The sequence below is a fragment of the Myotis nattereri genome, assembly GCF_964212035.1.
Source record: "Myotis nattereri genome assembly, chromosome: 8".
NCBI classification, from domain to species: domain Eukaryota; kingdom Metazoa; phylum Chordata; class Mammalia; order Chiroptera; family Vespertilionidae; genus Myotis; species Myotis nattereri.
Window position 1 is genome coordinate 36876320 of NC_138083.1, and position 25952 is coordinate 36902271.

Here is a 25952-nt window from a genome sequence, read left to right on the forward strand (position 1 = left end):
ACACCGGCCTAAGGCCTGCCTGTCAAATCCACTATAAAGAACAAGCTTATGGGTAGCAGGTTCCAGTGTTCACAGGTTATGCAATGTTAGTAAAATGATGCTGCATAGATCTTTGGTTTGTGCTAAAAGCTACATGTGTGAGTGTTTGAACAGAGTGACTCTGGCTGCTGGCAGGAGGGAGAAAAAGGTGTGCACATGGCCAGGGCTCACCATATATAGCAGGTCTGGAGCTGCTGGAATCCAGCATGAGCTTGAAAGCCCTACAGCTACATCAAAACTGCAGTGATGGTTTTAAAGAGCCCTCTTGCAAAGGCCAGGAGTGTCTGCCAGGGCAGTTCTCTGGCTGGACTGAGACTGTTTTCCAACCCCTTCCCACCCCCACACTTTACTTCTCTTCCTTCCCAAAGGTTTCTTCCTCTAGGCTTATAAAAACATTTCAGTGTTTCCCCACCTTAAAATAAAAAAATAACAAAATGCCCCCCATTCTGCAGCGATCATCCTCTCATCCATTTTTTTTTCAATTGAAACATCTTAAAAAATAGTTTAAAATTACTTCTCCTCCTCTTAATAATAACTCCTTAAGACACATGTTCTCTGGTTACAGCCCCCAGAGGCCACTGTAACTGCTTTCCTTGACCATCCCCAGGAAGCCCCCTTCCCCCTGTGCTCCCATAAGATCTGTATGTCTGCTGAATGCACTTATCACCCTGTACTATTTTCAGGTTTACTTGTTGCCTCGCCCAGGACACAGATAGTAAGTGCCAAGAAACACACTTTTATATAGTTGATGGTCGGTGCTATGCTGCTCTTATTCAGAGGAAGAACCCCTCATCGTCCCCATGACCACTAAAAGGGACACTCCAGCAGGAAGCAGTGTTGCAGAAGAAGCAGTTCATATAGCTTTGGATTTGAGTTTGGATCCTTCATTACTGGTAATGAGGACTGAGACAAATCCCTTAAAATTTCCTAAATTGTCTTCTCATTTGTAAAATGGGGTATCTGGACTAGATCGATGGTGTGTGTTTTTTTTGTTTTGTTTTGGGGTTGTATTTTTGCTAATCCTCATCCAAGGATATTTTTTCCATTGATTTTTAGAAAGAGTGGGAGGGAGGGTAAAAGAGAGAGAAACATTGATGTGAGAGACACACATAGATCGGTTGCCTCCCCTATGCGCTCAACGGAGGCCAGATTGAACATGCAACCCAGGTACATGCCCTTGACCAAGAATCGAACTTGCAACACTAGGGTGAGCGGGACAACGTTCAAACCCCTAAGAAACACTGGCCAGGGCTAGATTTCTGGTTTTTAAACTGTGTTCAGAGTTTCCATGGAGGTATGTAAGGGCATGTTGTAAAGACCTGAAGTGAGCAGATCATTCCCACTTCTTTAGCCCAAGTAGCAATTCTTTGATCTGTTCAAACATTGTGGCTGAGCATAAAACTTCACTAAAAAACACACACACAACTCTGCTGGTAAAAAGATCGAAAACCACTAGGTCTCTCTGCCTGGAATGCTTTGTCATCTACTCTTTGACTTGCTAACTTCTAGTCATCAATCAGTGATGACCTCCCTGACTGACCCTCACCCCCAACTAAATTATGTACCCCTCTACTCCCACAGAGCTCTATCATTTCCTCTCAGAGCACCTATCCCAGTTGTATTTTATTAATGATTTGTTTATTGTCGCTCTTCTAAACTATCTGTGAGGGCAAGGAACAAATCTGCTGCATATAGTAGTTTCAATTACAGGATAATTGCTATAATTTTATGAATTTATGTTAAAGAATAAGCAAGAATTTATGTTAAAGAATTACTTAACTCAGTAATAATATTAATTTATATTAAGTATTATTAAATTAATAAATAATTATTTAATTAGTTACTTTGGTCGTTTTAATTACCAATGAGGAAAACAACTTAATACTTTGAGCTAGCCACACTTAAATTTCCTCTCCACCAGGTACTAATTAGTTCTTTGGCCAAGTTTTCTGGCTTCTCTAAGTTTCTGATCCCTCATATGTAAAACAAAAATATAGTAGTTGTAAGAATGTGTGAGATATGTAAATAAATAAAAGGTAATATATATAAAGGACCCAGTACTTATTATATTTGATACACGACTTTAAAATAATTTTTTAAAATACAAAATGCATTTTACTCCCTCTCCATTCCATCTCCATTATAGGCATATTCTAATTTTATTTGTCCCATTGCATTTTCTAAATTTAATTTTTCTAAAATTAATTTGTGCATTTATAAGGTACCAGTGTTTCATAACAAACTTTAATAGGGAGTCCCTACAAATATTTATGTTAACATTTTTAACACCAACATAAATTCCAACTATAGACACGCTCCACCACCCAAAGAAACTCAAGTAGGAGCAGAGGTTTGCCACTCTCGCCTGATCAACAGGTATGGCCACTGCCCTAGCCGGGTCAGCTGCAGACAGAAGAGTCCCAGGTTCGATTCCGATCAAGAGCACATGCCCGGTTGCAGGCTCCATCCCCAGTAGGGGGCGTGCAGGAGGCAGCCAATCAATGATTCTCTCTCATCACTGATGTTTCTAACTCTTTCTCCCTCTTTGTTCCTCTCTGAAATCAATAAAAATATATTTAAAAAACCCAAAACAGGCATGGCCAGGACTCTTCCAATTGCCACAGGAGCCAAGTCAGATCTGAGGCCATCAATTATTTTATAAACATTTATTGATGAAAACAAAGAGTTAAGAAATGGGACTGAGCAGAAGAAATAGCTTATTTGCATATCTTTCTTAAAAGGTAATAATTTCATCATCCACAAAGAAGATTGATACATACATGGTAAAATATATATAAATGTTACGTGATGAGTGCTGTAATAGAAATAACCAAGATACTAAAGAAACACAAAAGAGGACTAACTGCTTTCAGAGGACATGAAAGGCTGCAAAGAAGAGATGATATCTGAGTTGCATAATGAATGAAAAATAGAGGAGTTTGTCAGGTGGACATGAAAAAGGCCTTTTACTAGTAGGCTGAAGAAACCTTTGTACAGAAGACTTGACATTTCTATTATATAGTTTTGCTTTTTTTGCAGAGGAAAGAGTGGTGGTGGTGGTGGTGCTACCTAGAATGGCAACAAATGAGACTAGTAAAGGAGTGGCATATTTGGTGGGATAGAAATGTCATGCTAAAAAACATACATTATCCTGAGAACAATGGAGAATATTAAGGATTTTTTTTGTGTGTGTGTGTACTGATCCAATGTGCATTGAGAAGCATTGATTAATACTAAATATCATTAGTATTTACTGACATAGGGAGAGGGAAGGTTGTAGGCCAAAGACCAGTTTTCAGGTACTACTGCTTATAACCCAATAAATCAATTGAATGTGTGACATCTTGAATTTTTGTTTAACATGAATTCAAATGAAATAGAAAATATCAGAGATTATCTTTTGTAAAGATAAGTTTTACAAAACTATTGTATCAGATACATATGTGTGTTCTGAGTCACAAAGTAAAATGATGTATTTGTACTAAGTTTTTGGTTAAAAAAAGTTTGAGTTGGCCTGGCCAGAGTGGTTCAGTGGTTGAGCATCTACCTATGAACCAGGAGCTCATGGTTCGATTTCTGGTCAGGGTACATGTTCGGGTTGTTGTGGGTTTGATCCTCAGTGGGGGACATACAGGAGGCAGCTAGTCAGTGATTCTCTCTCATCACTGATGTTTCTATCTCACTCTCACTCTCCCTTCCTCTCTGAAATCAATAAAAACATATATATATACCAGTGGCCCAGTGCACGAATTCATGCACAATGAAAGGAAATTAATTAGAAGAAATATTTTAATATTGCTATTCCCCTTTTTTCTATAATAGAAGTGTCAGAGATGAAAGAAAATTAGTAAAATGTATATGAAAATTATAAAGTGATTAATAAACAATAACAACATGATATAACAACAACAAGGACATGATATAAAAAGAACAAAAACATAATATAAAAACAACATTGATAAAAACAATGACTGATAAATTGATTAAACTTAATCTAACACTGAGGTCAGTGTCAGACGGGGACAAATCAATTCTTGGAACCAGAACAACCTCTCCTCTGCAGATCCTGTTAATACTTCAGCTCCGATTATGTTAGGTCGCAATCTTTTGATAATAAATCTAGTACCATTACAAAGACCCCATTTACTATGAGGATTTCTCAGTAGCATGATGATTGCACTTACTTTCAATTCTAATTTATGACACGGCATTCCCAAAGGAGTAATACTTTTAAGAAATTGGATGGGAAAATTTTCCTTTTCAGCATCATCTGTTGAATCTAGTATTATTGTCGATTACACTGTCGTCTCTCAGTCTTAATGCAATATCCGTTCCCGAGCCTTTTTCACCATGTGGGAAACCAAGATAGGTCATTGCATCTAATGTAGGAAACAGGATATTGATCTGTTTCATCTTAGTGGCATTCGGATTATTGGGATCTGGTTTACAATGAATGAGCAAGTCCATTTCAAAAGGAGGTCCTCCATCTTCGTTTCTGAATATGACGGCAACTTCAGTTACATGGTGATAATTATATCTACCCGGATCACTGTTACGATCATATTTATTCACCATTGTTACTTCCGTGCGACATCGCCTCTTATATAGATAGATTTTTAAAAAGTTTGAATTGGTGACTGGTGACTAACCAGATGAAGGGAATGAGGGAAAAGTCAAGGAGGACTCCCAGGTTTCTGGTGTGGGCACCTGAATGGATCATAATGCCACTGACCAAGACAGGGAACAGAGGAGGAGACCTGTTTTTATCAAGTCCTTGTGGGGATACTGGATAGCCCAGACAGCAACCTCTCTCAGCACTGTTTCAGCAGCTATAGTCAATACTAATCCTGTTCAGCAAAGACAAAGGACACATCGGTCATTGCAGTTACAAGTTCACATAAATACACAACTGATAAGGGCCTTCTGGAAGAGTCCCAATCCTAAATCCCAATACACAGAAAAACTTGGGAACCAGAGAAAGCAGACAGGATAAGGGAAAGATCAACACCTTCTCCAGGGAACTAACAGGATGTGAGAAATCCTGCCCCTGTTCTAAGAGCCAGCAGGGAGCCACCACCCTTGGGAACCCAAGCAAGCTTTCTGGAGAGTCCACTGCCAGGGTATCCTGTTTATTAGGCAATTTGGTTTTTTTGGTGTTTTTTGTTTGTTTTGTTTTGTTTGGGGGGAGGGATTCTTGCTACTTTAATGATTGCTTTCTAAGCTTCACCAGCTCTCATACACACTACCACCTACAGGAGGCATTTCAATCCCTATATATCTAGCAAGACCACTGAGCTTATAATATTGGACTTGGCTATCCCTTGGTTATCCCCCTTGGAGCTTCAGGCTAACAGAAAAGGGATAGAAGAACACAGCTTCTCCACAGACTTGGGGTGAATCCATTAATCCTCCTAATAAATTTTGCCATTTTAGCCATTTGAAGTGTACAATTTAGTGGCATTAATTACATCAACAATGTTACGTAACCATCACCACTGTTTTTAAACCTTATCATCAAACCGAACAATCCCTTACCATTAAACAGGAACTCCCAATTCCTTTCTCCTCTCAGCCCCTGATTACCTCTCATCTACTTTCTGTCCCTGTGAATTAGTTTATTCTAGGTATTTCACAGAAGTGGAATGATACAATATTTGTCTTTCTGTGTCTGGCTTATTTCACTTTCCATGTTGATCTGTGTTTTGCTTTTGAGATCCCCTCAACCTAAAATGCCCCCTCTTCTCTGACAGAAATTTTCCTCACTCTTCATGGTGCATCTCAAATGTCGCTTCTACCACAGGGCCACTCTTCTTTTTCTTTTCTTTTTTTTAAATCCTCACCCAAGGATATTTTTCCATTGATTTTTAGAGAGAGTGGAAGAGAGAGGGAAAGACAGAGAAATATCGATGTGAGAGAAACACATCGATTGGTTGCCTCCTGCATGAGCCCTGACCAGGGCCCAGGCCAGGAAGGAGCCTGCATCAGAGGTACGTGCCCTTAACCAGACTCAAACCCAGGACCGTTTGGTCCGCAGGCAAATGCTCTATCCACTGAGCCAAACCAGCTAGATGCCAGAGGCACTCTTTATCCAACAGCCCCCCCTCTAATCCTCTCCGACCAAATCTGGATTTAGTCTCACCTCCTTGTACTTGCATAGTGCCTGCTGTTACCTTGGGCACATCACTTGTTTCACTGTCATCCATTACAGGCAATTGTACTTGCATCTGTTTCCCACTAGACTAAGTTTCCTGAAGGTGCACACCATGTCATATCCTTCTCTCCAATACCCCACAATCCTTAACACACAGTAGGTCCTCAATCAGAGTTTGCTGGTTCAAACTGAAAAGCTAGTGATTCATTCCACCAAAGCCTGCAGATCATGAGAGCTAAGGGAGGCAGAGTGGAGGGGAAATCAAGGTAGATTCGAAGCAGACAGCCTCCCTCCTCCCACTTAACTGGTGGTGGTACTCCCTACTGCTCTAAGAAATTAAACCAACCTCGCAAGGAAGGCTCAGCAGACATGTTTGGAAATGGTGGTCAACTTAAAAGAGCTGCAAGTAGTTTCAAGGTTCTCCCAGCTGCTATTAGTCAGGTATTGACCTTGGGATGTGGTCACAGGGATTATATATTTTATTTTGCCATCCACTCCCTCTAACACTCTGATACGTCTAGCTGTATGGGCAATAAAGAGTCTTTCATACGGCCTCTGAATATTATCTTTGAGCTCCTCTGGGAACAGCTTAGCCTCTCAATCCTCCCACTTTTCCAGTGAGTAATTCCACAGTGCCACCTCTGCAGTCCTCCCCTCTTGAAAAAGTAGTTTTTCTCTCATTATATCCAGCTTCCCTCCCTGAAGCTTTTCCTAACCTTCGCCATTCAGACAGAAGGTAATTTGCCTTCTCAGCTGCCTGATTTAAAAGACATGGTATATTTCAAAGAAACAGGTAGAACTAGTAAAGGTTTTGATAGTTGTGGCTTCCTCTGTGATCCCATAAGCACTACATACTCAGATTTATTATAGAACTTAGCCATTAATTTACAACTGACCACTGTACATGTCTTATCTCCCTCACTAGACTGTGAGCTTCTTAGAACTATTGCTAGTTTCCAGCAAACTTCCCAGGACAGTGTGCATGCAATAAACTACCAGCTTAAAAAAAATAATAACATAAAATGCACTGCTACCTAAGGTCCCTTAGCCAATCTCAGTGACTGAGTTCAGAAGAAGAAATATTTCAGAAGTGATCAAAACCAAAAAGTCTTTATATAGTAGTCAGTTCTGTGATGCAAAGCTCAGCTGAAGGGAGTCTCAAACAAGGGTCCTTTTGACAGGGCAACCATTACCTACGTTCCTCAGATACTCACTATGGTCAAAGTAGTAAACTTAGTTCTCCAGAATTTACTTTCCCAAGACCTGGCAGTTCAATAAATACATTCCCCAGCCCCCACTTCAATGTCTCTCCTATATCCTTCTGACCTTTAATACTGTGTACCATTAGATGAAAAATTAATTTTTTTTGGCTACTTATTTTGCAGCTGAAGAAAAAATATACTGTTTAAGGTGTTAAATATTTTTACATGCAACAAACCTGGCATGAATCTAACCTGTATGCACATTTTAGAGGTACAGGCGTAAATGTCAGTGCTATAATTTGTTATAGGTTTCTGATGACCAGCAATGAAAATGACCACGAATTCTCACAATTTAAACCACTTTTACGTAAATGTGAACTTTCCTAAAACAGCCAAGGGAAAGAACTTTCCATCTAAGCTCATAGAGTCTCTTAGAGATACTGATAGAATTGTTCACTGGGTTAGATGTTCTTTGAGAAAATCCTACAAATATTAGCTTCTTTCTGGGACTATGCTTTGACCTTTAATAAAAATGTGCTTCAAGACACCAATTATTAAAATGAAAGATCAGTTTTTAATGCCTGAACAACTGCCATTTCATATAATCAGCCCTGGTGGAGGCTGTAAGTTACAAATCAGCAGCATTTGAAGAAAATATATTTGGCAACTTCACTTAAATTGCTCACTTACCAGACATGAAGAAGAGTTATAAGAAACCATGAATTGAATGTATCAGGCATCTGACACCCTAGAAAATAACAATAAAGTATAAATATATATGGTTCCAGCAGAGAAATATTGACTATATTTTAAATACTGGTAGGAATTTGTTCAACTAAAATATATGGCAGTTATAGTACTTTCTGATTATACTATCAGAGTAGTCCAGGGGAACCACAGGGCAAGATCACAAGTTCAAAGAGCATTGAATGTAGTGAGACAACCAGCCTTCTAGTCCCTGTTATCACCTTGCAGTTCAGTCTTGGGCAAATCAATTCTCTTCTCAGAGTCTTAGTTTTCTCACTTTGTGTAAGTGGCCTAAATGATTTTGATGGTTCCTTCCAACTTCCATATAATTCTGCTATTTTCCCTTCCTGGTCTCCAATTCTTCTGGAAAACTAGGCAGACAACACCTTGTCTATTCCTCTTAAGCATAGGCTTTTTCACTTGAGCCCCACTGAGAAGTCTTAAGTTCTTCTAGTCTCCTTTCCTTAAGAGTGACCCAGTGTGATTCACCTAAAATAAATAATCAGGAGAAAGAAATGGGATCTAGGAAGCTGTAGCTGAGTAAGAAAGCAGACCATTTCTAACAAAAAGCTGTTCATCACCTCCAGGAATGACAAAACTTGGCAGGACTTCTCCTTGGTTTAAGATACCAAAAATCAGGTCAGTGCTTAAGCATCCAAGCCTCTCAATTTTCAGATCTCTAAGAAATGCCTCTGACTGGATGAGGGGGGTCCTTCATTGAATGTACTCTCTTAATTACATGATGGGGAGAAAAGCTGAAGAAGAGGATAAAGAAAAAAAAAGAATCAGTGGATAGTCTGTCATATGGAGCAATGACTCAAGAAATAAGTGGAATCTTCTGCCTTTCATGAAACAATGAAGTTCACAATGTACTAGATAACCAATAGGGGTCATTAGGAGAGAAAACACAGAACAGGACCTCTGTGAGGTATACTAACACACCAATAATAATAAAAAGCTATAATTCATTGTGGGCTTACATGTGCCAGATATTAATAATAGGTGTTTTACATGCATTGGCTCAATGAGTCCTCCCAACAATCCTATGAAGTGGATATTGATATTATCCCTATTTGACAGGTCAGAAAACAGATGCTTAGAGAGATCCGAACAATTGTCCAACATCACAGCTATGAAATAAATGAGACATGTGGGATCAAATTCAGATCTGCTTGATGCCAGGTACTGTGGTCTTAATTGCCAACTGTATCTCTAATACTAATATCAGAAACTAACATTCACTAAGGGCCCATACTACATGCCAGGTCCACTTCTGGTCACGTCAATACATTATCTCACTTAATCCTCACTTTATCCCTGAAGGGAGGCATTATAATCCTCATTCTAGAGATGAGGAAATGGGCTCAAAAAGGCTAAGTAACTTGCGGGCAGCCACAATATTAATGAGCTAGTGGCTGGGTTGAGGTTTAAGTCCAGGTCTGTCACAAAGTGACACCAAAATATTCTGGTGAGCTTACTGGGAGGTGCCCAGCAGCTGTCAAGTGGACTTCCTCTTGGAGCTCAGCAGGAGGGAGGTGAAGGCTGGCCTGGCTGGCCATGCAGCTATTAAGACGCAAGCCATCTGAGAGTGGGCCAACCACCCTCCACCTAGAACAAGAATAGCCATGAGAAACTCTCAGCCCGGATCTGAAGCTGGGTCTTTTTTGGATGCTAGAACAAAACATTAAAAAGAAAAGTTTTCTTGGAAGTCTGTCTTTCAATCTGGAAAATGAAATTTGGCTGCTTCTAAAGGACAATCTGTTCAATTGCTACCTCTAGATCAAAGCTTCTCAGCAGCCTCCAGGAGCCTTTCCAATTTTCTCAGAGAGGGAATCAGTTCTTGGGTTGGAAAGCACAGACAGACAGACAGGCCAGCAGCTGGACGTGGCTCACAATTTTCCTTTCTGGGGGTCGGCTCAGGGCTGAGGATGGGAAAAGAGCTGGTATATGATTGACTCCCTGTACCCATTGGGGTCAAAACAGAAACCCAGAGCACAAAGCCCTAAAAAACAAGACCACTGAATATCTGACTGTGAATAACACAAAAACACAGCAGATTCTTTAGCTCAATGAAATGAGTTTAAACACTTCAAAGATAAAACCTGCTGTAGAGTCTTTTGCCATAATCACACTTGCTCCAATAAACACTCAGTGCATTATTTCTGAGACTAGTACTTTCTTCCTCGACACCAAATTGGAAAAAAATAAATAAATAATTACTGTTATAGGGTAGCAGGCTTAACACAGTTATTTTTTAATGCAGGCTCTGGGGTCAAACTGCTTGATTTAAAACCTTAACTACCTCTCAGTCGCTATGTGACTGAGTCAAGTTACTTAACCTCTCAGTGCCCCAGTTTTCTTCTCTATAAAAATGGGGAGAACAAGAGAACCTACCTTATAGGATTTTTGTGAAGATTAAATAAGGCCTGTAAAATGTTTAGTAGAATGATTATATTTAATAGATATCAATACATATTCAGTATTGTTTTGTTTTCAGTGAGTCATTTAAACATTAGAAGTCAAATTACCTTTGGAAAAACTCACTAATTTAAGACTGTGTCAATAAAATGATGAACTTCAGTCATTGACTCATTCATTAAAGAGTCTCATCTGAAAGTATTATCTCTTAAGGCAGTGGTTCTCAACCTTCTGGCCCTTTAAACACAGTTCCTCATATTGTGAACCAACCATAAAATTATTTTCATTGCTACTTCATAACTGTAATGTTGCTACTGTTATGAATCGTAATGTAAATATCTGATATGCAGGATGGTCTTAGGCGACCCCTGTGAAAGGGTCGTTCGACCGCCAAAGGGGTCGCGACCCACAGGTTGAGAACCGCTGTCTTAAGGCTTAACAACAAAACAGTCTGCAGACAGCAGTATGAAATTAAACACAAACTTTCCTGATTGGCCACCTCTGATCCACAGTGTTTTTCATAAAAGAACTGATCTCTAAAAGACCAGTTAGCAAAGCAGTGCCTGCTCACAGAAGGTGTGATCATTTATGCACAACTGTGGGCTGCTAAGGTATCTCACCAGTCAGAATCCCCAATATCCAGCTCTCTGGATCAAGATCTTTGAACACTTTGGCTCTGAGATGACAGTCTACTTCGGTATTTTATGGGGGCATGTCCAAGAAGCTGATATGCATATTGTTTACTCTCAAGTACACTACGGGTAAATAATTCATTCTTATACAATCTTTATGAAATAGCACTGGCCTCACTTTTGTTGGAGTGAGGATGACACTGATAAGCTACCTGAGGCTCTCTATCCTTTTAAAAAATTACTAAACTCTCAGAACTTTAAAGTCAAGCCCTAAAATACCAAAAACCCAAGGAACCAATGGCCACTTGAAAGGTGTAATACACACACACACACACACACACACACACACACACATATACATCCATACATACACACACTCTTCTTTTACCCCAAACCTGTCTGGCCTACTCTTTAGAACCTAACATGCAAAAATAGTCAGTCTCATTATTTTATAGATATTATATGCCTACAAATGGTATTTTCAGATTGGCTTTTTTATTATTATTATCCACTAGCCACAGCTTGTAATTTCTTTGGCTTGATTTTAAAATTTAATCTACCCACAAATGACAAAGATGTACCACAATGGAGCATAATACAAATGAACACTCTATGGTTCTACAAAGCAATTCTCAAATTGAGTCTTAGAAAACCTGAAATCAGAGTGGTGTCATTAAAAAATGTACTGCCTTCCTAGTTAACTACTTCAATGGACAAAGTTAGGACAAAGTCCATTGAGATATACACACTTTAATATATATAAACAACAATTTACTATACTAACAGAACATCTCATAAGCAGTTCTTATGTAAGTATAATAGAATATCAAAAGATTAAATAAATTACAATTTCTAATTTGCAGTTACATTCAATCATAAACAATATGTATAGTGGGAAAAGTCCTAGATTTTATTTTATTATTATTGTTTTTTAATGCCAGGTTTTCTTAAAAAAAATTCTTTATTGACTTCAGAGAGGAAGGGAGAGGGAAAGAGATAGAAACATCAATGATGAGAGAATCACCGATCGGGTGCCTCCTGCACACCTCCCACTAGGAACCGAGCCCGCAACCCAGGCATGTGCCCTTGACCGGAATCAAACTGGGCCCCCTTCAGTCCGAAGGCCGACACTCTATACATTACTGAGTCAAATCAGCCAGGGCCTGGATTTTAAACCATATGACATAAGCTCAAGGCTTGACTACACAACTTTGGACAAGTCACTTAGCCTCTTTAAGTTTCAACTGTTTCTGAAAACAAAACAAAAATGAACTTAAATATGTCTCATTATTCAATACTGTAACATTAACTCAAGAATTTTCAATGAGGATTGGCTAAGATAACTAGCAAACATCATTTCAAAATAATTGTAAAAATTTGAGTAATTTATTGAATCAAATATTAAATAGGTGTCTGAGAATTAGGTTTTAATATCTGATGAAAAATACTTAAGCACATGGATTCAGGAAGCTACATAAGAAAAATCCAGTTACTAATATTATTAGTTTCTTCATCAGATAATTTTTTCCTTTCAGATTAATTTTTCCTAAAATGAGAAACTATTAAAGATTTTTTAAAAAGCAGGAAAGTTTACTTTCTTTACTATGAATAAATAAGAAATGGCCCTGGCCAGTGTGGCTCATTTGGTTGGGTGTCATCCTGTGCACTAGGACAGCAGTCGTCAACCTTTCGGACCTCACAGACCACTGGTTGGCAACCGCTGCTCCAAAGGTTTCCTTAAATGAGCGGTTGCCAACCTTTCGGACCTCACAGACCACCAGTGGTCTGCGGACCACCGGTTGGTGACTGCTACACTAGGAGGTTGCCAGTTCAATTTCCAGTCAAGCGTACATGTCCCAGTTACAGACTCCAACCCCAGCCCAGTAAGGGTGCACAGGAGACAGCCAACTGATGTTTCTCTCTCTCTCTCTCTCTCTCTCTCTCTCTCTCCATTCCTCTCTCTAAAAATCAGTAAACTATTCTTTAAAAAACTAAATAAGAAATGGAAGGTGGATACTAAATCAGGATGACAAATTATGATATTTTAAAATTTATAATATAATATCAATCTGCTGAAATAGTAAAAATAAACAAAACTTGCATTTGGTTTAAAAACAAAAACAAAAAACCAGCCCTAGCTGGTTTGGCTCAGTGGATAGAGCTTCAGCCTGTGGATGGATGGGTCCTGGGTTCGATTCTGGTCAAGGGCACATGCCCAGGTTGCAGGCTCAATCCCCAGTAGGGGGCATGCAGGAGGCAGCCAATCAATGATTCTCTCTCATCATTGATGTTTCTATCTCTCTCCCCCTTGCTTCCTCTCTGAAATTAATAAAAATATATTTTTAAAAAAACCAAAAGAAGAAATAGGCATTGGGCATGACTACCCACCATGACCTGCCCAGTTAGGAATTTAAGATCAGATCACCCTGTGAGGTTATTCTCCCTTCCTCTCCGAAATCAATAAAAAATAAAAATTCCTATATAATGAAGAGGCAATATGCAAATTGACCATCACTCCAACACACAAGATGGCTGCCCCCATGTGGTCAAAGATGGCCTGCAGGGGAGGGCAGTTGTGGGCGATCAGGCCAGCAGGGGAGGGCAGTTGGGTGTGACCGGGCTGGCAGGAGAGGGCAGTTGGGGGCGACTGGGCCTGCAGGAGAGAGCAGTTAGGGAGACCAGGCCTTCAGGGGAGTGCCACTGGGAGTGACCAGGCCTGCAGGAGAGGGAAGTTGGGGGTGACCAGGCCTGCAGGGGAGGGCTGTTGGGGGGGACCAGGCCTGCTGGGGAGGACAGTTGGGGGTGACCAAGCCGGCAGGGGAGGGCAGTTTGGGGCAACCAGGCTGGCAGGGGAGGGCAGTTGGGGGCAATTAGGCCAACCGAGGAGCAGTTAGGCATCGATTAGGCTGGCAGGGGAGTGGTTAGAGGGTGATCAGGCTGGCAGGCAGAAGTAGTTAGGGGCAATCAGACAGGCAAGCAGGCGAGAGGTTGGGAGCCAGCAGTCCTGGATTGTGAGATGGATGTCCCTGATTAGAGAGAGTGCAGGCTGGGCTGAGGGACAACCTCCACCGCCCCGCCCCCAGTGCACGAGTTTCGTGCACTGGGCCTCTAGTAATAAAATAAAATAAAATAAATTAAATTAAATTAAATAAATAAAATAAAATAATAAAATAAAATAAAATAAATAAAATAAAATAAAATAAATAAAATAAAATAAAAAAATAGTGCCCAGCCAGCATGGCTCAGTGGTTGAGCATCAACCTATGAACCAGGAGGTCACAGTTCGATTCCTGGTCAGGGCACGTGCCCAGGCTGCAGGCTAGATCCCCAGTGTGGGGTGTGCAGGAGGCAGCCAATCAATGATTCTCATCACTGATGTTTCTATCCCTCTCTAACTCTCCCTTTCTCTCTGAAGTCAATAAAAATATATTTTTAAAAATAGTTATTAAATAATCAGAACTGCATTTAGCCTAGCCAGAGTGGCTCACAGGTTGAGTGTCGACCTATGAACCCGGAGGTCAAGGTTTGCTTCCTGGTCAGAGCACATGCCCTGGTTGCAGGCTCAATTCCCAATGGGGGAGTGTGCAGGAGGCATCCAATCAAAGATTCTCTCTCATCATTGATGTTTCTATCTCTCTCTCCCTCTCCCTTCCTCTCTGAGATCAATAAAAATATATGTTTAAAAACTGCATCTAGCTTTCTTTATTGTTGTTAACATAATTATATACAAATACAGTATTTGCTGTCTGTGAACAATACCACGTATGTGTGTGTGTGTGTGTGTGTGTGTGTGTGTTTAGGTGTTTGTTGCTTTGAGGATAATGGCTATTACTACAGACCTGCTTAGCATACATTTCCTCCCAAAACTTGTGGAAGTAGAAATGGCTTAAACTTTCTCAATGACTTTACAAGTACCTGCTTCAATTAACTTTTTTTATAACTACAACAGTTTATAACATCAAAATGGATATTTTACATAATCAAAGGCTAATGGTGGCCTAAGCCAGTAAAACCCTTTTGAAAAGCAATTTATCAATGTGATATAAATAATAAAACTGCATGAGCCTTTTGACCCAATACAGGGTCAAAAGAAAGAAGAAAAAATCATAAGGCACAATCCTGGGTTAACTAAAACAATTAAAAACTAGAAATAAAAGAGGACCAATTGGCAAAAAGTTGACTCAAAATGTTAAGCAAGACATCCAGAATGTAAAACAAGTACTAGATCAGCAATTTTTAACCAGTGTGCCACAAAAATTTTTTAAACATGCAATACCTGCCCTAGCTGGTTTGGCTCAGTAGATAGAGCACTGGCCTGCGGACTGGAGGGTCCCAGGTTTGATTCCTGTCAAGGGCACATGCCCAGGTTGTGGAGTCGATCCCCAGTAGGGAGCATGCAGGAGGCAATCGATCAATGATTCTCTCTCATCGTTGATGTTTCTATCTCTCTCTCACTCTCCCTTCTTGTCTGAAATCAATAAAAATAAGAAAGAAAGAAGGGCCGAAACCGGTTTGGCTCAGTGGATAGAGCGTCGGCCTGTGGACTGAAAGGTCCCAGGTTCGATTCCGGTCAAGGGCATGTACCTGGGTTGCGGGCATATCCCCAGTAGGAGATGTGCAGGAGGCAGCTGATCGATGTTTCTCTCTCATCGATGTTTCTAACTCTCTATCTCTCTCCCTTCCTCTCTGTAAAAAATCAAGAAAATATATTAAAAAAATAAAAAAGAAAGAAAGAAGGAAGGAAGGAAGGAAAAGGAAAAGGAAAAGGAAAAGGAAAAGGAAAAGGAAAAGGAAAAGAAAGCAAGCTAAAAAAAAAAACATACGATACCTGACTATTTAGTCAGGGGCACTGACCTCTTTCCCTTTGGATTGTCAAAAAAATGACACATGGTGTGAATGAATCAAAATTATACCCATCCTTTTTGTCAGATGAGCAAAACATGTTTTTTGGTCTGCTGCAGAACTTTAGTAATTAGTTTATGTGTATCATGAGATGAAAAAGGTTGAAAATTGCTGTATTACACAAATTTTTAGATTTTTCCCCCAAATAGTTAAAATGTTTTATTTATAGGGTTCTTCTGGTCTTTGTTTATTCTATCAACAGGAAAAAACTAGCAGCTTTTATTACACATGTTGTGAAGAAAAATGATTTCCTTAGTGACTTAAAAAAATCAATCCTATTAAGATGCAATCATAAAAGTAAAAAGTAGATTCGTTTTCCTTTTTAGAACTATCGAAAACAGTAACTTACTTAGAAAGAATTCCTCGAAGTCAGTTTTCTTCACACAGCTAGTATACATTCGTAGGGCTGCAATCTTAATCTTCTAGACAAAGAAAACAAAACCAAACTCAAGACATGACCAAGTGGATGTTCTACTGCTGTTAGGCGTAGGTCACAGAACCTTACATTTCTTTTACTAGAAGGAAGGATACAAACTTGTGTCTACGCAATTTAATAGCTAAACAAACACAGATACTTATCTCTACTCTTAAAGCTACTCATTCATACAGACTTCACACAAGTTGCACATTTCAGGAATTTACCATGAAAATGTCAAAAAGGTTTTTCCAATATTTAAATAAAATCTCTCCTTTAAGTCAAGCCCATTTCACCACATGTAAGCTTCTAAACCACAGTACAGCATCAGCCACATTAGCTCTTTTTCATCTAAAATCCTTTATATAAAAATTACCCATTCTCCTGACCAAAAAGCCTTAATCCTTCAATCTTTCCTCAGAAGCACAACTACCTATTCCTATTCTATCTTTTCCCTTTGTAAAACAGGTCATTTTTTTCTGTATTTCCCTAGCTGATTAAGAGAGACTGTGTTTATAAATAAGAGCTTCTAATGAATATAAAATACTAGAGGCCCGGTGCATGAAATTTGTGCACTGCTAGGGTCCCTAGTGCAGGGATGGGCACCCCCTGGCATGAGTGCCAAACATGGCACGCCAGTAACTTTTTCTGGCACGCAAAACCCTCTCTTATAATCTTCCATTTACAATTTTTTTCTTAATATCGACTTTTTTATTTTTCAGATAAATTCAGTGTAGGTGCATCTTAGATAAATAAATAATTTTACATAACAAGTTATCTTAAAGACCATAGACATGGATTGACAAGAGAGGGGAAGAGCAATTTCTATGCCTCTCCCTTAACTCTCCCTGCCTTCCTAGATCCAACCAGTGTTTTGATTTCATCCACATATGCTTGTGAATCTTTGTTCTCAGTGATGAATTTTGTTAAGTCTCATAATAGGAGTAGCCTGACGGATGAAAGTAGTAGCTCGTGCATATCTCTGAAGGTCACGAAATATAAACCTGATGTAAAATCTCTGTCATCAGTGATGCAGCAGCAAAAGTTCCACTGATAATATCAAACGGAGTCATAAAGTTTTCTGTCAGACTATCAGTTACATGTATACATTAAAAAATAAATGTATTTTTCATTATCATATACTGTGATTTTGTTGCTCAAATGAATTTTATTATTTCTTCAAGGTTCTTCACATATGTACACCTTAAGAGATATCAAGTAGGCGTAACATGTTCTCAAAAAATTAGGGTTGGCACGCAGAAGAATTTTGAGTCAGAGATTTTGCTTGTTTTGGCATGCACTCACAAAAAGGTTGCCCACCCCTGCCCTAGTGGCTGCTAGGGCCTCTCTCCCTTCCCCTGGCTGGCCCTGCCCCTTGGTAGAACCCCCGGATGAACTCGTGGTCGAGGGACAATTTGCACACTATGCTTTTATTATATAGGATAGCAGGACTGACCTTTTACTATTCTCCAAAGCATTAAGAATTTATGTAAAATTTTGATCTTACTGGTGGTTTTAATTTATTCACTGAGATGTATACTTAAGATTTATGTATTTATTGGACCACGCCATCTTGAGTGGCTGATATGGAAGCATATACATCCAGAGACCCTGCAACCACGGCATCCAGGGATCAGCTACTAATTCAGGAACACCGGATCTCAAGCAGCGCGAATATGTGGACTCAGACAAGCCCTGCTCCTCCTCATGGAAAGGTCAGATTTTGCCTAGATAAAGGTGCGGTTTCCAATTCAGGTTGGAGAGAGGAATGCGCATGGGGGAAGTCTGCGCCCCACAAAGTCTGCGGCTGTTGGGGCAAGCATGATCCGCGAGTGTGGAAGGGGTCCCACAGGGCTGCTGGCAGAAGGGAACTCTAAAAATAAGCCCATAGCTGGACTGGATGCAAAAAGGCAGCCTCGGATTTTGCCAGTGTGCCGGCTGCTTAGTGCCAGGGGAGAGAGGACGTGCGGAAGAGACTGCGCACAGAGCTGGACGGTGGAGGGTTGCCAGTTCGCGCACCTTCTCAGGCTTTTTTTTTTTTCCTCTCTCTCCCTTAAATCTTTGCATTTGATTATTAAACCCAATACATAGGATCGCCAATTAGGGTCACTCACAGAGACTGCAGGGGAAAGTTGTTTTTTGTGGAACCTGGGAATCAGAGCAGGGAGTAATGATCAAAGAACTAGCTCTGGGGCAGCCGACTCTCCCAAACCAGTATTAAGTGCGATAGGGAAAACAAAACCTAACTACTGGCTAGAGAGGACTTATAGCCTCAGAGGTCAATCCAGAAACACTGCCACCCAGGGGCTGAACCACAAACTGACTCTTCTGTAAATACAAATAAAGGCAGTTTGGGAAACAAATACTGCCTGCTTTAAAATCAGGACTGTGGTTTACAACACAGAGGAACAGTGTATCGCAGGGAACTTCAACACTCTCCTGAATACCTGACAGGACTAAGGCGTGCCAAACAGAAGAGTAGAGGAAGTAAAGGACCTTCACTACACATTTTTTTCTTTCTTTTTTTCACGTTTTACTTAAGAAACTAATTTTTTTTCTTTTTTCATCACCTGATTTTACCTTCTTAATTACTACATTTTTTATTTTTAACCAGTATTATTACTACTACCATTTACCTTTTTTTTAAAGTGTCATTTTATATTCTCTTTATTTTATTTTGGGATTAGTGTTCTACATTCTATTTTCATCTTTCCTTTAGCATCATTTTACTCTACCTCAACTTTACCTTTATGCCTAAACTCTCTTCCTCACTTTTCCCCTTTTGTTGTCCTATTTCTCTTACCCTATTCCTACTTTAGATTTCTCTATTCCTTCTTTTTACCCCCTGTTAAAATTTCACCCTACTTATATATCTAATTTCCAATCCCCTGCTCTAAATCCATATATAGCTCTCTCTACTCTTTCTTTACTATCCAAATTATTTTCTCTCTCTCTGTCATTTTGTTGTTGTTTGCTTGATTGTTGAGTATATTAGGGTTTTTTAATGCTTGTTTGTGAGATTGTTTTTCTTTTTCTTTTTCTGTTGGGTTTTTTCCGGTTATTTTTTTGCTTCTGTTTTCCCTCGCCTCGCTTGATATTAGTTGTTGTTTGTAATTTGCATTTATCTCTAGGAGTCTGTTGCTGGAATTTGTTGGGATTAGTGGCTGTTCTATTGGAGTTTTCTCCCCATATAAATAGTTTCTTCCCCTCTACTATTTCATTCTCTTTCTTTTCTCTCTTACTTTTTTTTCCCTTTTACCAATTTTATTTTTGCACTCCTTTTCTTTTCTTTTACTCTTTTTTCTTTTTCTCTTCTTTCTTCCTTATCCCCTAATTCTCTTTGCTCTGGTGGTCACCTTTATTTGGGGTTATTAGTATCGTGAATACATTTGTGTTCAGTGCCTTGTGTGTTGTACCTTGTTGTGTTGTATTTTGTACCTTTAAATCAACGCAGCAGAGAGAGAACTACATAACCAAACATCTGGAGAAGAGAGATCATGGGGAGACAAAGAAACAGCCCGCATATGAAAGAAAAACAGGCATCACCAGTAAAGGAAGTAAACGAAATGGAGGCAATGGAGGCAAGCAACCTGTCAGAGAAAGAATTCAGAGAAATGGTCATAAAGTGGATGAAAAGAATGGAAGACAAATTCAACAATATGTGTAAGAACCAAGAGGAAATGAAGAAGAACCAAGAAGAAATGAAAAATGACATCACTGCCATAAAGAACTCAACAGAAAGCATCAACAGTAGACTAGAAGAAGCAGAGAACCGCATCAGTGAGCTAGAAGACAAGGTAGGAAAAAATACCCAAGCAGAGCAGCTTCTAGAAAAAAAAATTAAAAAGCAGCAGGAGAGCCTAAGAGAACTCTGGGACAACACGAAATGAAACAACATCCACATAATAAGGGTGCCAGAAAGAGAGGAAACTGAGCAAGGAATAGAAAACCTGTTTGAAAAAATAATGACAGAAAACTTCCCTGATATAGGGAAGAAAAAACTCACACAAATCCAAGAAGCTCACAGAGTCCCAAACAAAATGAACCCCAAAAGACTGACGCCAAGGCACATTATAATTAAATTGGCAAACACCAACGACAAAGCAAGAATCTTAAAAGCGGCCAGAGAGACAGAAAGTTACCTACAAAGGATCCCCCATCAGACTAGCGACTGATTTCTCAACAGAAACACATCAGGCAAGAAGGGAATGGAATGGAATATACATAGTCATGCAAAGGAAGGGTCTGAATCCAAGAATACTGTACCCAGCAAGGCTATCAATCAAAATTGAGGGTGAAATCAGGAGCTTCACAGACAAAAAAGGACTACGGGAGTTTATTACCACCAAACCAGCAATGCAAGAAATGCTAAAGGGTCTGCTGTAAAAAGAAAAAATAGGAAACGAAGAAGGAACACAGGGGTAAAGAATAAAAATGGCGACAAACATGTATCTATCAATAATAACTTTAAATGTAAATGGATTAAATGCCCCAATCAAAAGACATAGGGTAACTGAGTGGATAAGAAAACATGACCCATATATCTGCTGTCTACAGGAAACCCACCTCAGAAAAAAAGACACACACAGACTGATGGTGAAGGGATGGAGAAAGGTTTTTCAGGCGAATGAAAATGAAAAAAAAGCTGGGGTAGCAATCCTTATATCTGACAAATTAGACTCAAAGTGAAGGACATAAAAAGAGATAAGGAAGGCCACTTCATAATACTAAAGGGAGCAATCCAACAAGAAGAAATAACTCTGGTAAACATATACGCACCCAATATAGGAGCACCCAAATACATAAAAAAACTTCTGGAGGAGATCAAGGGAGAGATTGACAGCAATACAATCATAGTAGGGGACTTTAATACACCACTATCACCATTGGACAAATCCTCTAAACAAAAAATCAGCAAAGAAACATCAATCCTAAATGACTCACTAGATCAGATCGAATTAATTGACATCTTCAGAACATTTCACCCCAAAGCCACAGAATATACATTCTTCTCAAGTGCACATGGGTCATTTTCAAAGATAGACCATATATTGGGTCACAGGCAAAGTCTCTTCAAATTCAAGAAGATAGAAATCATATCAAGCATCTTCTCAGATCACAATGGCATAAAACTGGAAATCAACTACAATAAAAACAATCCAAAAAAATGGATATATGGATATATGACTATTAAACAATGACTGGATTACCAGAGAGATCAAAGAAGAAATAAAAAACATCATGGCAACAAATGACAATGAAAACACAACAATCCAAAACCTATGGGACACAGTGAAAGCAGTCTTGAGAGGGAAGTTCATAGCTCTACAAGCCTACTGAAAGAAACAAGAAACAATGATAATAAATTACCTAACACTACAACTCAAAGAGTTAGAAAGAGAGCAACAAGAAAAGTCCAGTGTAAGCAGAAGGAAGGAAATAATAAAGATCAAAGCGGAGATAAACGACATAGAGACCAAAAAAACAATGCCAAAGATCAACAAAACCAAGAGCTGGTTCTTTGAAAGGATAAACAAGATTGATGAACCTCTAGCCAGGCTCACCAAGAAACAAAGAGAGAGGACCCAAATAAACAAAATCAGAAATGAAAGAGGAGAAATAACAACAGACCCCATAGAAATACAAATGATTGTTAAAAAATACTATGAACAACTCTACTCCAACAAACTAGACAACCTGGAGGATATGGACATATTCCTAGAAAAATAAAACCTTCCAAAACTTAATCAGGAAGAATCTAAAAATCTCAATAGGCCAATAACTATGGAAGAAATTGAAGCAGTCATCAAAAAGCTTCCAGCAAACAAAATCCCAAGGCCAGATGGCTTCACAGGGGAGTTTTACCAAACATTCAAGGAAGAACTAAAACCTATCCTCCTGAGACTATTCCAAAGAATTCAAGAGGAAGGAACACTTCCAAGCTCATTCTATGAAGCCGGCATCACCCTAATGCCAAAACCAGATAAAGAGTACACCATGGAAGAGAATTACAGGCCAATATCCCTCATGAACATAGATGTCAAAATCCTCAACAAAATCCTAGCAAATCGGATCCACCAGTACATCAGAAAGATTAAACACCATGACCAAGTAGGATTTATCCCAGGGATGCAAGGATGGTACAATATCTGCAAATCAATAAACGTAATACATCACATAAACAAATTGAGAGATAAAAACCACATAGTCATATCAATTGATGCAGAAAAAGCATTTGACAAAATCCAACACCCATCTACACTAATAAAAGAGAAACATGGTAATTGGCGTATGACCGCTACCCTTCCCATTGGCTAATCAGGGTGATATGCAAATTAACTGTCAGCCAAGATGGCGGCCGGCAGCCAGGCAGCTGAGAACAGGAGGCTTGGTTGCCCCAGCGATGAGGAAGCCAAGGTTCCCAGTCTGCAGCTGCGGGGGCTCTGAGCTCCTGAAGCAACAACTCCAAAAGATACAATGTTTCAATTACAGAAGCTAAAAGATGGTGGTTAATTTGCATACTCAGGCTCCAAGCAGAGCGAAGCCAAACAGCCCTGAAGCGGCAGGGAAGAGAGGCCTCAGGGCCCTGGGAACAGTGGAGCAAACAGGCCTCCTGGCCCGGGATCAGAGGAGCCCAGAGGCCTCCCAGCCGGGATCAGCAGAGCCGCGGGCCTCAGGACCCCGGGATCAGCGGAGCTGCGAGGCCTCAGGACCATGGGATCAGCGGAGCCGAGAGGCCTCTCGCCCCGGTTACCAGCGGAGCCGAGAGGCCTCCCGGCCCCGGGATCAGCGGAGCTGAGAGACGTCCCGGCCCCGGGATCAGCGGAGCCGAGAGGCCTCCCGGCCCGGGATCAGCAGAGCCGCGAGGCCTCAGAACCCCGGGATCAGCGGAGCCGCGAGGCCTCAGGACCCCGGGATCAGCGGAGCCGCGAGGCCTCAGGACCCCGGGATCAGCGGAGCCGCGAGGCCTCAGGACCCCGGGATCAGCGGAGCCGCGAGGCCTCAGGACCCCGGGATCAGCGGAGCCGCGAGGCCTCAGGACCCCGGGATCAGCGGAGCCGAGAGGCCTCCCGGCCCCGGGATCAGCGGAGCCGAGAGGCCTCAGGACCCCGGGATCAGCGGATTCGAGAGGCCTCCCGGCCATCGATCAGCGGAGCCGAGAGGGGTCCTGGCCCCGGGATCAGCGGAGCAAGGAGACCTCCCAGCACCAGGATCAGTGTGACAGGGGGCATCGACCAAACCCCTGATCGCCCTGCAGCTCTCTGTGTGACAGGGGGCATGGCCACAACCTCTCTATCGGCCCTGCTCTGTTCCTGACAGGGGGGAGCTACTCAACCCCCTGATGGGCCCTGCTCTGTGACTGATAGGGGGCAGCGCCCCAACCCCCTGATCGGCCCTGCTCTGTGCGTGACAGGGGGTGGCGTTGCAACCTCCCTATCGACCCTGCCTTGAGTGTGACGGGGGCGGTGCCCCAACCCCCCAATCGGCCCTACCCTGAGCATGACTGAGGGTGGCATCGCAACCTCCCAATCCGCCCTACTCTGTGCATGACAGGGGGTGGTGCCCCAACTCCCCAGTCGGCCCTGCTCTGAGCCCGACCAGGGGCTGCACCTAGGGATTGGCCCTGCCCTCAGCCACCTGGGAGCAGGCCTAAGCCAGCAGGTCATTATCTCCAAAGGGGTCCCAGACTGCGAGAGGGCACGGGCCAGGCTGAGGGACCCCCCCTTCCCCGCCAAGTGCACAAATTTTTGTGCACCGGGCCTCTAGTTTTTGTTTTTTGTTTTGTTTTTTTTTTTTTTAATATATTTTATTGATTTTTTACAGAGAGGAAGGGAGAGAGAGAGAGAGTTAGAAACATCGATGAGAGAGAAACATCGATCAGCTGCCTCCTGCACATCTCCTACTGGGGATATGCCCGCAACCCAGGTACATGCCCTTGACCGGAATCGAACCTGGGACCTCTCAGTCCGCAGGCCGACGCTCTATCCACTGAGCCAAACCGGTTTCGGCGGGCCTCTAGTTTTTGATAAAAACTCTCAGCAAAGTGGGAATAGAAGGATCATACCTCAACATAATAAAACCCATATATGACAAACCCACAGCCAACATCATACTCAATGGGCAAAAACTAAAACCATTTCCCCTAAGAACAGGAACAAGACAGGGATGCCCACTCTCACCACTCCTGTTCGACATAGTACTGGAAGTATTAGCCACTGCGATTAGACAAGAAGAAGAAATAAAAGGCATCCAAATTGGAAATGAAGAAGTAAAACTGTCCTTATTCACAGACAACATGATAGTGTATATAAAAACCCTAAAGACTCCATCAAAAAACTATTAGACTTGCCGAAACCGGTTTGGCTCAGTGGATAGAGCGTCGGCCTGCAGACTGAAAGGTCCCAGGTTCGATTCCGGTCAAGGGCATGTACCTGGGTTGCGGGCACATCCCCAGTGGGAGATGTGCAGGAGGCAGCTGATCGATGTTTCTCTCTCATCGATGTTTCTAACTCTCTATCTCTCTCCCTTCCTCTCTGTAAAAAATCAATAAAATATATTAAAAAACAAAAAACTATTAGACTTAATAAATGAATACGGCAATGTAGCAGGATATAAAATTAATGCCAAGAAATCTATGGCATTTCTATACACCAATAATGAACTTACAGAAAGAGAGACTAAAAAATCAATCCCATTTACCATCACACCAAAAAAATTAAGATACCTAGGAATAAACTTACCTAAAGAGGTAAAAGACCTCTACTCAGAAAACTACAGGACGTTGAAAAAAGAGATAGAGGAAGACATAAACAGATGGAAGAACATACCATGTTCTTGGATTAGTAGAATCAACATCATCAAAATGTCCATACTACCCAAAGCAATCTATAAATTCAACGCACTCCCCATTAAAATACCAACGACATATTTCACAGACCTAGAACGAACTCTCCAAAAATTCATCTGGAATAAAAAAAGACCCGGAATAGCTGCAGCGATCCTGAGAAAGAAGAACAAAGTAGGTGGGATCTCAATGCCAGATATCAAGCTGTATTACAAAGCCACTGTTCTTAAAACTGCCTGGTACTGGCACAAGAACAGACATATAGATCAATGGAATAGAAAAGAGAACCCACAAATCGACCCGAACCAATATGCTCAATTAATATTTGACGAAGGAGGCAAGAACATACAATGGAGTCAAGACAATCTCTTCAATAAATGGTGCTGGGAAATTTGGACAGACACATGCAAAAAAATGAAACTAGACCATCAACTTACACCATACACAAAAATAAACTCAAAATGGATAAAGGTTTTAAATGTAAGACGGGAAACCATAAAAATACTAGAGGAATCCAAAGGCAACAAAATCTCAGACATATGCCGAAGCAATTTCTTCACTGATACATCTTCTAGGGCATTGGAAACTAAAGAGAAAATAA

At 40.8% G+C, this 25952-nt stretch overlaps 1 protein-coding gene across 4 annotated transcripts in view; it reads right to left on the reverse strand.

Moving 5' to 3' along the window:
• UQCC1 (ubiquinol-cytochrome c reductase complex assembly factor 1) overlaps positions 1-25952 on the reverse strand; it is a 111166-nt gene that overhangs the window by 52776 nt on the left and 32438 nt on the right. For all 4 annotated transcript variants that reach the window (XM_081097031.1, XM_081097032.1, XM_081097034.1 and 1 more), the window contains exons 5-6: positions 16441-16513; positions 8083-8140 (exon numbers count right to left, since the gene is read on the reverse strand). In XM_081097031.1, coding sequence (XP_080953157.1) covers positions 8083-8140; positions 16441-16513 — 131 coding nt within the window. The remainder of the gene's footprint in view (positions 1-8082; positions 8141-16440; positions 16514-25952) is intronic.